General features: G+C 45.7%; 1 protein-coding gene across 1 annotated transcript in view; it reads right to left on the bottom strand.

The window, feature by feature from the left end:
* Positions 1–10526: 10526 nt before the first annotated feature.
* Positions 10527–13289, bottom strand: part of LOC311232413 (voltage-dependent calcium channel gamma-1 subunit-like) — a 44967-nt gene continuing 42204 nt past the window's right edge. The window contains exon 4 of the mRNA XM_084319197.1: positions 10527–10787. Within this exon, the coding sequence (XP_084175323.1) occupies positions 10555–10787 (233 nt within the window). The 3' untranslated portion in view covers positions 10527–10554. The remainder of the gene's footprint in view (positions 10788–13289) is intronic.

Raw genomic sequence — 13289 nt, 5'->3', positions numbered from 1 at the left:
GGACATATTTGGACCCTTATTACTAAATATGATCTTATACTCAGTCAAAGAGGGAAGCTTCCATAAACACCAAAATATCGCACTCATTTCAGTTCTTCACAAAAAAGACAAAGACCCCACTGAGTGTGGTAGTTACCGACCTTTAAGCCTCCTCGGAACCGATGTCAAACTGTACTCTAAGATATTAGCCATCAGATTGCAAAAGCATATGACGTCTTTAGTTCATCCGGACCAAACAGGCTTCATAAAAGGTCGCCTGATCAATGATAACATAAGGCGAATACTGCACGTACTAGATGCAGACAAAGAGGACACCACACCTAAGGCGATGCTATCCCTGGATGCTATGAAAGCATTTGACAGGTTGGAATGGTCGTTTCTATGGGCAGTATTAGAAAGGATGGGGTTAGGAAAAGGATTCATTGATATGATTAAAGTACTATACAAGGACCCATCGGCCAGGATTACAACAGGCACATTCATCTCCGATATCTTTCCGGTATCACGCTCAGCCAGACAGGGTTGCCCTCTTAGTCCCGGACTATTCGATCTATCATTAGAACCTTTAGCACAATTTATAAGACAATCCCAACACATAGAACCAATAGTAATCAAGGGCACACAACATAAAATTAGTTTATATGCGGACGACGTAATATTGTTCATGCAAAACCCCAACAACACATTGCCGCATATACTCAAGTTGATAGAGAACTTTGGTGATTTATCGGGATTTAAAATAAATTGGCCTAAGTCGGCTTTTCTTCCTCTTAACATCAGTGCAAAAAAAGACACAACCCTCCCAGGTGCGATACCCATGGTCAAACATTTTAGATGCTTGGGTGTGGAAATATTTCCCACCATAAGACAAACGGTGAAGCACAATTACACAAAAATACAGAACAAAATCAAAGACGACCTGGACAGGTGGGCAAAACTTAAAAACTCAGTACAGGCAAGGGTATCAATAGTTAAGATGGATGTATTACCAAGAATCAATTTCTTCAGCTCAATGCTTCCGTTACCTCCTCCAGAGGGCTACTGGAAAAGATTACAAACCTCCACATACAAATTTATTTGGAATAACAAACCACCTCGCATAAAAAGATCCACCGCACAGAGAAATAAAGCAGACGGTGGCATGGCAGTTCCAGATTTTTTACAATATTTTAAGGCCTTCACATTAAGACCATCGAAGATATGGTTTGACCCCCAGGCTTTGGTATCTTGGAGTGAATTAGAAGAAAACATAGTAGCCCCACAGAGACTGAAAGACATAGCACACACTAAACTTTCAATCAAGCATTGTGAGCGAGAATTTGGCCCAATAATTACCCATGCAATCAGAACATGGCGGGAAACACAAAAGAAATATCCTAACCCTCAAGAATGGCATAATCACACTCCCATATTCAATAACAATGCACTCTTAATGGGAAAACGCCCTATAAGATTCCCTATATGGGAAGAGCAAGGCATACACTCATTAGGGGATATTTTTAATAACCAGGGCCTCTGTAGTTATGTCGAAATATGCACAAAGTTTAACCTCACCGAGTCCACATGGCTTTTTTACATACAGTTACGACTTTGTCTGAGGTCTCACAGTGTTCCATTACTCATACCAATTGAACACCACAGATACCACAAATTTTTCTATGAAAGAGAAACATTGGGAGGTTTTGTATCAGGTTTTTATTATCAATTACTAACGTCCTCGTATGAAACCCTTCAACTAGACACTGTCTGGAGGAGGGATATACCAGACCTGGAAAATGACTTTGATTGGCAAGGAGCCTGGGCAAATGTCCGACTTACATCAAGGAACCCGGATCATCAACAAATCAATCTGAACTATATTCACAGGACATACTTGACTCCTATAAGGCTGTGCAAAATGGGGCTTAAACAAGACTCCAAATGCTCCCAATGTACAAATGGGGACGAAGGAACATTTATGCACATGTATTGGGACTGCCCACCAGTTAAGGCATTCTGGAAAGATGTGTCCCAACAATTATCAATACTCGTATCTTGGAATATACCTGTACACCCCTCGGTATTACTATTGAATGATGTTTTTGAGTTTGCAGTGAATCCACAACTAAAGAGATTGGTTTTATCGGGTATCACAGTAGCTAAAAAACTGATCGCATCACGTTGGTTTCAACTGGAAAAAAATTGCCGAAAAGTGTGGTTTCTTACATATCTCGATGTGATATATCAAGAAATATCTACAGCAAGAATTCTGGGTCTCAATGAATCCAAAATGTCAATGTGGTTAGAAGTGGTGGAGAGAATAAAAGCTAGCTTATAATGGTAGTGTCTGGTTAGGAGTGAGGGATAATGGAGGTACTATCCAAGAGGGGGTCCGGGAGGGGGGGGTTCGAGCTGGAGCATATGTGTGTAGGGTTTTAGAAAATAGGTATTAGGGGTATATTATATACTAACATTTATATAACTGTAATTTCGCTGGATATACACTGTATACGGTTAAAATGTTATTATAGACTATTTTTGTTTTATCTTGTTTCTGTACTTGCATATATTTTAACCACCTTTACTGAAAGTTTCATTATGCATTGTGTGTTGAGTACTGACTTTTAATAATTTTTGTTTTGCAATAATAAAAAAAAAAAAAAAAAAAAAGGTATCCATTCCTTCGAGCAGTTCTAGATAAATACATTCCTGTATTGTCATAGCTAGAGCCATGTATTTGGCTTCACAAGTTGATAGTGCCACTGTGGGCTGCTTCTTTGTTTTCCACGAAACCAGTGAGCTGTTTGTCTGCCAGGAATTTTTCCGTGGCCTGGAGTGTGTCACTCTTTGCTTTGAGAAAGTAAACAAACACTGCCCCTGTACACACATCTGTAAAAGACTGTACATATCTAAAGCCACCTATGGACTCGTTGCTTACTGGACCGGCTAGATCTGTGTTAACTAGCGCAAGTGGTACCTTTACTTTTTCTGTGGGACTTCTGTTTCTCGATTGAGTGAACTTCCCCTTTATGCACACTACACATTCTTTGTCAGGTCTACGCTTTTCACCTTTAAGCTGCATGTCTTCTGTCACTGCTTGCAGTTTCAGTAAATCCTCGTAATTACAATGACCCATGATCTCATGCCATGTCTGAATATCGTGACTGACAGTCACATTACACATATCATTATGTCCTTTACTCTTCTCCCTTTACATGTTACCGCTGGGTGATATCATCAGAGAACATAATGTAGATTTCCATAGCTATGCGGATGATACACAACTGTACATATCTGCTGAACCAAATGATACAGCGATTAGCTCCATTACAGACTGCTTACTGGCAATAAATAAATGAATGAGTAAGAACTTCCTGAAACTAAACAAGAACAAAACTGAAATTCTAATTATCGGCCCCAAAACTAAAAAAGAAACATTAATAAAGAACCTGGGAGGACTAACCCCTTGGATCAAATCTGAGGTCACTAGTCTCGGGGTTATCATAGATTCAGAACTGAACTTCAATTCTCATATTAGCAAAGTGACGAAAACATCGTTCTTCCATCTCAGAAATATAGCAAAAGTACGACCATTTATTAATCAGAACGATGCTGAGAAGCTAATTCATGCATTCATATCTAGCCGGTTAGACTACTGTAAGGCACTTTTCACAGGTCTCCCTAAGAAAATCACAGAGAGGCTTCAGCTAATCCAAAACTCTGCAGCCCGACTGCTAACTAGAACCAAAAGGAGAGAGCACATTAGTCCAGTCTTATCTGCTTTGCACTGGCTTCCTGTAACATTTAGAATTGACTTTAAGGTCCTTCTCCTTACATACAAAGCTCTAAATGGACAGGGACCTAGCTACATCGCCAACACTCTAATAAATTACACACCAGCAAGAACACTGCGATCATCAGCTGCTGGACTTCTAGAGGCTCCCAGAAACAGTCAAAAGAGGATCGGTAATGCAGCCTTTATCAACTATGCCCCAAAACTGTGGAACAAACTACCCCAAAACATCAGAGAAGCCAACTCGCTAGACATCTTTAAAAGACAGCTTAAAACCTATCTCTTTGCTCAGGCATTTCACTGTGGGGTAATGCAGGCAAATATCTGAAGATAGATATCTGCTACCACCTAGTGGCAAGGGGAAATATTATTATAGAAACATCAGGGATATCCTGACACAAATTGTACTTACCTGCACTATTCTTACCCTGCCTACTTTTATACACTGCCTATCAAATTCATGTGTCGGTTATCACACTTTTTACTTCTTACTGATGACTATTTTTAAACTGAATCATTTTAAACTATTTTTATTATTTGTATTACTGAATCAAACTGTAAACAGAGCTATATTCTTACCCTACCTACTTTCATACACGTCCAATGAAATTCATATGTATGTTAGAGTGATGCTCTGTTGTGAGGAGAAGATGACTTTTGACCTAAATCTAGCAAAGTTGTTTACCATTCCAGTTAGGTACATCGTGCCAAGGTTGATTCTCCTAACTGGGCCATTTTCATCTGCTTGAACAATCTTATCACACTTTTCACTGTAACCTTGCTATTTACATTTTTTATTTTTATGCTCGCTTATGCCTGTATTTTTTACTGTTGTTGTATGTCCGTTCTATTTTATAATTTTTAGACTATTTTTAAACTTAATCATTTTAAACTATTTTATTATTTGTATTACTGAATAGAGAGCCTATTAGGATGTTAGATCCTAATGTGAAACACTGTAATTTACCATACCTTGCTATGCTCGCTCATGCCTGTATTTTTTTACTGTTGTGAACTGTGAAGCACTTTGAACTGCAACCTCTGTATGAAAAGTGCTATACAAATAAAGTTATTATTATTATTATTATTATCATTACGCTCTGTTTGTAAATAATACATTCTCTTGTACACCTCTATGTTAAATCGCGTACCATCAGGCTCTACAAGAACATCTTTACCTTCATTGAAGAACACTTTGGCACCGTTCGCAGTAGCAGATTTTACAGAGAATAGTTCTTGTGGGAACGAGGGTATGTAGAGAGCGTTCTTTAACGTCACTGTACACCGGCGCCCCTCACTGTCTATGAGGCATACCTGTGCGTCTCCTCTCCCTTGACCCAACCCGTAAGTGTGCTTCCCGTCTGCCAGCTCCATGCTGTGTCTCTCCGGCTCGAAGGTGTTGTCAAAGTTCTTGAATCGATCAACAATCGATCAAACGTCATCAATCGTCATTGATGACGTGGGACGACACACCTGTGTCCACGATCAGTCTCTTCCTTTGGGCCTGCTGCTGCTGCGTTGGCTGGGTGACGTACGCTGTCTGCGCCCCGAAGATGAAGTCCTCTCGTCCCGCTACTCTCCGGGCGTCGTCTCGACTCGTCTCACGTCCACCGTCGCCGCCATCTTGTCCACAGCCGCCATCTTGTCCATGCGCGTACCGTGCGCTCTGGTCGCGTTTCTTTCTGCACAATTTGTCTGTGTGCCCCGTGGATTTGCAGAAGCTACACCAAACAGTCTTTGTGCAGTTATCTTTCCGATGCCCTTTTTCTCTGCATCGCCAACACGCCAGCTCTGTCGTGGGCCTGGTCTTCTCTCTCGGTGCCGCCCGGGCCTTCAGCACCCTCTCTCCCGCCTCCGCGGCAAATGGATGTGTGTCTTCTGAGGCCTCAAAGTTCCGCAACTTGACCTTGAACTCTCCCAGCAACATGTCCGCTGAACCGTGTGTTACCAGTAGTGTGAACGGTTTGTACAACTCCAGTAGTCCTCTAATAACCATCGCCATCATTAGTCCATCGCTTGGTGCTTCTCCTGCACTCTTAAGCGCCGTAATGATCTGCTCAGCTCTGATGACGTATTCGGTCACAGTCTCGATGTGCCCCTTCTTCAGCGCGGTTAGTGTTATGTAGAGGGATACGATTCGGGGTCTTCCCTGTCCGATATAATGTTCTCTCAACACTTTCAGGCTCTCTCGGCCTTTGTCCTTAGTGTCGCGGAATATCAGCCCCAAGCTTGTGTCGTCTAGCAGTGGTGCTAACTCACAGTATGCGTCAGCATTATGCTTGTTGTCCAGGGCTCGCACGGCCGCCGTTACTTCTCCCATGGGGGCCGTCAAGATCGTTGTCTTCAGTCCCACACCGTGCATGCAGCACAACATGCGCTCTTCCCAGAGCTCATAGTCCTCTGCTCTTCCGTTGAACGAGGGCCATTTGCTCTTTCCTTTGGTCGCCATCCTCTTTTTGATGGTAGAGGTAGCTTTAGCTCCTGTTGGCCTAGCCTTTAGCCACGCGGTGCTCCCGGTGCTAACCTAGCCTATACTTCAGCTAAACTTGCTACCCTTATTATTTCACCCCTGCGTGATCTGGGCCCATAACCTGTTGACAGAGTCACTTATGGGGCGACAATAAGTTGGTCATGACGACAAGGTCCTCTCACTTAGCCATTAATCGGCGTGGTTTATTATCACATTGAGCATACTAGTACATGAGACCTTCTCTCTGTGAGAGGTAGATGGGAAGAGACAGAGGGGGAGTTAACATCTCCTTTTATACCTCTTACCTGGCGCCAGCATTAATAGCTCCGCCTATAGCGCCCTCTTGTGGAAACAGTTATACAGTTACATGCAATCGTATACATCACATAACTTTAACACTTGTTATAGACAAAGCAATGTCCATTTCTTGTATTATCAAAAAGAATTCTAGAATAATAAGAAATATAAAAGCAATTTAGAACATGAACATGTGCCCAGTGTTTAAAAAAAAATTATCCACTTTTTCTCCTCTTTCTCAATTTTTCTCCCATCCCAATTCCATTGTGCCAATTCTTCCCTCCCCTGTCTTGAACGTTGCTCGCATATGCCCGCCACTGGCCGGTTGTAGGGAGGATAGAAGCCTTGCATCACGTGTCCCCTCCGGTACACGAGGAGGCAGCCTGTCACATCTTTTCACCTGCCAGCGCGGACTCTCATTGGCGAGGAGTAACGTGTGGGAGGCTCACACTACCCTCGACATCTCCTGTCTCTGCTGTGCAGGCGTCCCCAACCGACCTGTAGGAGTCGCTGTCCACAACGTCCAGATTACCACCCATCGACTTCCACCCGCTGACTCTGCCAATTTAGTATGACGGCCGGCCCAAGCCGGAGGCAACGCCGACAGCCGGAGTCGAACCCGGTGTCGCTTGCGTTGGTGACGAGCGCAATGTCCGCTGCGCCACCCAGCCGCCCCCCAGTGGGTTTTGTGTAACCGTTCTCTTTTATCTGTAGAGAAAAATGGCAACATGGAGAAGACTAGCATTTAGTTACTTCAGCCACCCAGTGTATTTTAAAATAGATTAGAAAATATTAGTAGAAGTATATGAGTATCTACTGAAAATATTTTGCCATATATTTTGCCTCAAGTTAAATTAAACCCAACTGAGATAGTCTATAATCATGTTGGCTTTCCATAAAAGTGGAAGCTGTAGCGGAGAACTAAAACTAAATGGTAAGTAGGCATTGTATGTGCACCTGCTAGAACTGAACCCAATCCAACATGGTACCCCAAATGTTCAGCGCTTCAGACTGTCTGGCTGTTTAACATTCATGCACACACACACACACACACACACACACACACACACACACACACACACACACACAGACACACACAGACACACACACACACACACACACACACACACACACACACACACACACACACACACACACACACACACACCAGGCTTTTCTAGAGACCCAGGGGGACGTGAGGGACAGGTGGACACATTAACCGTCTATATCTGCTGTCTTGTGACAAGTCCATCCAAGACAACAACAACAACCTTTTACACTGCATTCCAACACACACACACACACACACACACACGCACGCACGCACGCACACACACACACACACACACACCTACACACACACACACACACACACACACGCACACACACACACGCACACACACACCTACACACACCTACACACACACACACACACACACACACACACACACACACACACACACACACCTGCTCTGTGCTATCCTTATCATTTACAACCTCAGTGTAAGACATTTATGGTGAAATAGAAGTACAATGAGAAATGTGTTTGATCTAATTTGATTTTATAATGTTTTTATTTTTTTATTGGCAATTCTGGCAAGTGGCAGATGCCTTGAGTGACACCTTACAAAAGCAACAAATCTTTCAGTCACAGAACAAATTGAGTTACTGTATGTACAATGATATATAAAATAAAATAAAAACCAGTACATGAAATAGAGTTAACCAAACAAACATCGCTGTACTCATTAAATCTCAAAATGCAAAAAAAGAAAAAAAAACGTTTTGAGTAAGTTTTGTACATGATGATGTGTGTGTGGGGGGGGGGGGGGGTGCAAAATGTACCAATAATCATGCTGGCTATACTGTACATTATAGACTGGTATCAAACCTAGGCCTCCTCCAAATAAACCAAACATTGCAAGGTTTACAAGTCAGAGGACGAGGGAATCTCTGACCACCTAACTGAGAGGGGAGACAAAGAAGACAGTGTGTTGGTAGATATGAGGGCCTCGGCCAGGCAATTAACCCTTTCACTACCACACTACCAAAAGGGTTAACACTCTCACAATACAGAAGGTTAACCATTTCACTGCCACAGACTCATTCCCCCCCGACACTCAACTAACCGCCTCGGACAGTCCTTCATACCAGCGGCCATCAGGCTCCACAACAGTGGGCAGCGACTAGCAGCCTCCAGGCTCCACAACAGGGGGCAGCGACAGCGACTGCTACCAGACATTGACCTGGGACTTATAGGAACCCAAGGAGGACAACCTACACTACCTTAGGCTTACTGCACCTTATGTGGACACTGTGATACTGTGAATAATGTATACTCAGTAGATAGTAAATTATAACACTACCTCATGCATACTGCACCTTATGTGACACTGTGAATAATGTGAATATCTCTTCAGCTAGTCAGATAGTAATTATATTGACCATATTGATCAAATTGTTTACACTGCCTGTGTTGTTTTTTACTACCTGTATACTGTGTTGTTTTACTACCTGTACCCCCCCCCCCTCCCCCCCATGCTGCTATGATGCCTGAATTTCCCCAAGGGGATCAATAAAGGAATATCTTATCTTAACAAAGGGTTAACCCTTTCACTGCCACACTACAGAAGGTCCTTTCACTACCACACACTACAGTGAGGGGGTTAACCTTCTGTAGTGTGGCAGTGAAAAGGTTAAAACACATGCAGTGCACAAGCGGATGGGTGGCAAATTAAAGGAAAAACCAACATAGAGTTTCTTAGTAAGGTTTGAAGGTGTGGAGCCCCGAGCCGTCACAACAGCGTCAGTGTTCTGAGTTTAAATGCACCTGTATCCTGACTGGCTCATACGAGGTCTCGCCACGATCAAGGGTCCTGGTGTCTCTGTTGACTGTTCCCCTGTAGACATCTGCACTGAACCCTTTCACTGCCACAGGACAGTCGGTTAACCCGTTCACTGTGACAATACAGAAGGTTAGCCCTTTACTATTACACAACCGACAGCGATGCTCCATCATTAGCATCATTAGCTCCGCGGATGCGGAGCTAATGATGCTAATGATGGAGCATCGCCGTCGGTTGTGTGATAGTAAAGGGTTAACCTTCTGTCGTGTGGCAGTGAAAGGGTTAACCAGTCATTTAATATTGTCTTAAAATACTATTAAAATAAGTGAGAAAATAAATTGCCAATGGGGTGAGAGAATATCCCCTTGTTCCAATCATCGATTTTTCAAGGATTTTCTCAACAGCACCATAATTAGAAGGTATTGTCATTTTGTTTCAAGAAATGTCTAAAAATGTCTCCCACTGTCAGATCTTTCCACTTGTGGAAAATTATATTTCGAGACTCAATAGGGAGGTGTTGTAGTTACATCATTGGTGTTTACCGCCTTGAAATTGCCATGTATTTCCAATGGACACATTTCTGGCACGGTGTACCTGTCTGTGTGTATTAATCCACAATCTATATAGCTCAACATGAAACAATTTGCAATTAACCGTAAAATAATTACGTAAAATTTTATTTCAACCAAAAATGCTTAAACAATAATGCTAGTGATAGAAGGGAACTCATTTTGGGCAAAAATGGAAAGCTTGCCAATGTTCATGAGGCAAAATTATTACAATAGCCGATAATACATTTTCCCAAAGATAAATCCCTACACAGGAAACTAAAGTGACGTCAGACTACACCTCCCTATTCAACCCTTTCACTGCCACACTACCAAACGGTTTAACACTTTCACCGCGACAATACGGAAGGTTAACCCTTTCACTGCCACACGACAGAAGGGGTTAACCCTTTACTATCACGCGTCTGTAGTGATAGTGTGATAGTAAAGGGTTAACCTTTTGTAGTGTGGCAGTAGTGTAAGGGATATAAACTTAGAATAATTTGCAGCGTCGTCACTCCCACCCCTCCACCCCTCCATCCGTCCTTCCCCTCTCTCTCTATCTCTTCATCTCTTCATCCCTCCTTCCTCTCTCTCTCCGTCTCTTCGTCTCTCCACCCGTCACTCCACGGGCTCGGGCTCCGCGTCCATGCAGCTCTCCCAGGGGTTGCGTGGCATCTGCGGCATGGAGAGGAGGAGGAGGGCGAAGCCGCAGAGGAAGAGCAGCACGAAGCCAGCGCAGGCGCAGTGGAAGGACCAGGCGTAGCTGTACTCGATCCAGATCGTGTCCTCGCTCTCGATCATGCGCTTGACGGACTGACGCATCACCTCCAGGGAGATGAAGGAGCAGAGGCCTGGGGGGGGGGGGGGGGGGTTGGAGGTGGGAGGTGTGAGAGAGAGAGAGGGAGGGGGGGGGTGGTGGGAGGTGTGAGAGAGAGAGAGGGAGGGGGGGGGGGTGGTGGGAGGTGTGAGAGAGTGAGAGGGAGGGGGGGTGGTAGGTGGGAGGTGTGAGAGAGAGAGAGGGAGGGGGGGTTGGAGGTGGGAGGTGTGAGAGAGAGAGAGGGAGGGGGGGTTGGAGGTGGGAGGTGTGAGAGAGAGAGAGGGAGGGGGGGTTGGAGGTGGGAGGTGTGAGAGAGAGAGAGGGGGGGGTGGGTGGTAGGTTGGAGGTGTGGGAGAGAGAGAGGGGGGGGGTTGGGTGGGAGGTGGGAGGTGTGAGAGAGAGAGAGGGAGGGGGGGTTGGAGGTGGGAGGTGTGAGAGAGAGAGAGGGGGGGGGTGGGTGGTAGGTGGGAGGTGTGAGAGAGAGAGAGGGAGGGGGGGTTGGAGGTGGGAGGTGTGAGAGAGAGAGAGGGGGGGGGGGTGGGTGGTAGGTTGGAGGTGTGGGAGAGAGAGAGGGGGGGGGGTTGGGTGGGAGGTGGGAGGTGTGAGAGAGAGAGAGGGGGGGGGGGTTGGAGGTGGGAGGTGTGAGAGAGAGAGAGGGGGGGGGTTGGGTGGGAGGTGGGAGGTGTGAGAGAGAGAGAGGGAGGGGGGGTTGGAGGTGGGAGGTGTGAGAGAGAGAGAGGGGGGGGTGGGTGGTAGGTGGGAGGTGTGAGAGAGAGAGAGGGAGGGGGGGTTGGAGGTGGGAGGTGTGAGAGAGAGAGAGGGGGGGGGGTGGGTGGTAGGTTGGAGGTGTGGGAGAGAGAGAGGGGGGGGGGTTGGAGGTGGGAGGTGTGAGAGAGAGAGGGGGGGGGGGTGGGTGGTAGGTTGGAGGTGTGGGAGAGAGAGAGGGGGGGGGGTGGGTGGTAGGTTGGAGGTGTGGGAGAGAGAGAGGGGGGGGGGTGGGTGGTAGGTTGGAGGTGTGGGAGAGAGAGAGGGGGGGGGGTTGGGTGGGAGGTGGGAGGTGTGAGAGAGAGAGAGGGGGGGGGGGGTTGGAGGTGGGAGGTGTGAGAGAGAGAGAGGGAGGGGGGGTTGGAGGTGGGAGGTGTGAGAGAGAGAGAGGGAGGGGGGGTGGTAGGTGGGAGGTGTGAGAGAGAGAGAGGGGGGGGGTTGGGTGGGAGGTGTGAGAGAGAGAGAGGGGGGGGGTTGGGTGGGAGGTGGGAGGTGTGAGAGAGAGAGAGGGGGGGGGGTGGTAGGTGGGAGGTGTGAGAGAGAGAGAGGGAGGGGGGGTTGGAGGTGGGAGGTGTGAGAGAGAGAGAGGGAGGGGGGTTGGAGGTGTGGGAGAGGGGGGGGGGGGTGGGTGGTAGGTTGGAGGTGTGGGAGAGGGGGGGGGGTGGGTGGTAGGTTGGAGGTGTGGGAGAGAGGGGGGGGGGATATATTAATTAATAATCATGTCTCTCAATCATGTCTTGAGAGTTGCCGATATTGCTATGTAGTGGTGCTGGAGGAAAGGTCATAGGGTCACCAACATCTACAGGTTTCTATCATTTGCTCAATTATATGTTACAATAGCAACCAGCACTAACCCTAACCCAGCACAAACGTGCATCAGACACTTCTGGGGGAGTTATGATGGAGATAATTTATGATGCAGTCATTTGCTGCATAATTTCAGAAACTTTATACCCAGTTGAATTTTTGTGCAATGGATAAAAAATCAAACAGCTGAGCCGTCATGGAAGCCTTTATCCTCTACTGCAGCGGTTGTCAAACTACGGGTCGCGACCCAAAGTGGGGTCGTGGGTAGGCGCATTGGCAACATATTTTGGCTAAATATGCCTCGTTTTATAAATGTGTACTGTATTGATAACATAGTGCTGTAATTAAATGTTCTAATAATGATCATGTGTTACAAAGGATCAGATTAAACCGAATATATATATTTATTGATTGATATATATTGCATAGTATTTGTATATCGTTTGATATCCCTTGTATATTCCTTGTACATATACACGGAATATCCCTTTAGCCTATTACAGACCATAATATTTCATTCTCCTATTGGACAGCGGTCCACAGGCGCCGGGGCCGTGCCTCCAGAGTCAGGTTCAAAGTCACCGTCAAGACATGTCTGTGCATGCCCGGCCTTGCCCAGGGATACGCGACAGAAATGAGGTTGGCACTAGATTGTTCGCTGTGCATATAAATATGGCGCAGGTGAATACAGAAGCATTTAGTCAGAAGTCAGAGTTACCCAATAAGTTGAAGCCTCACCCACGATACTCCGTGCGGTGAAGTATGGCCTGTTTGGCCCCAGAATAGAGCATTGAGACCGCGTGCGAATTAATAACTGAATTGTCAGAGTTTGGCGCTATACCGTCGAGTGCGACATATTTCTATTAAGTCAGTAATAGTCTATTTGTGTATAGTGTATCGTGCGGCTAAAGTTCTACAGTGACCAGCATCACCAACGCTTCCTCGTATCAGCTAGAGTGCTTAT

Source organism: Notolepis coatsorum, assembly GCF_963971535.1.
Source record: "Notolepis coatsorum genome assembly, chromosome: 7".
NCBI classification, from domain to species: Eukaryota; Metazoa; Chordata; class Actinopteri; order Aulopiformes; family Paralepididae; genus Notolepis; species Notolepis coatsorum.
This window is presented reverse-complemented; position numbering and strand designations above follow the sequence as displayed.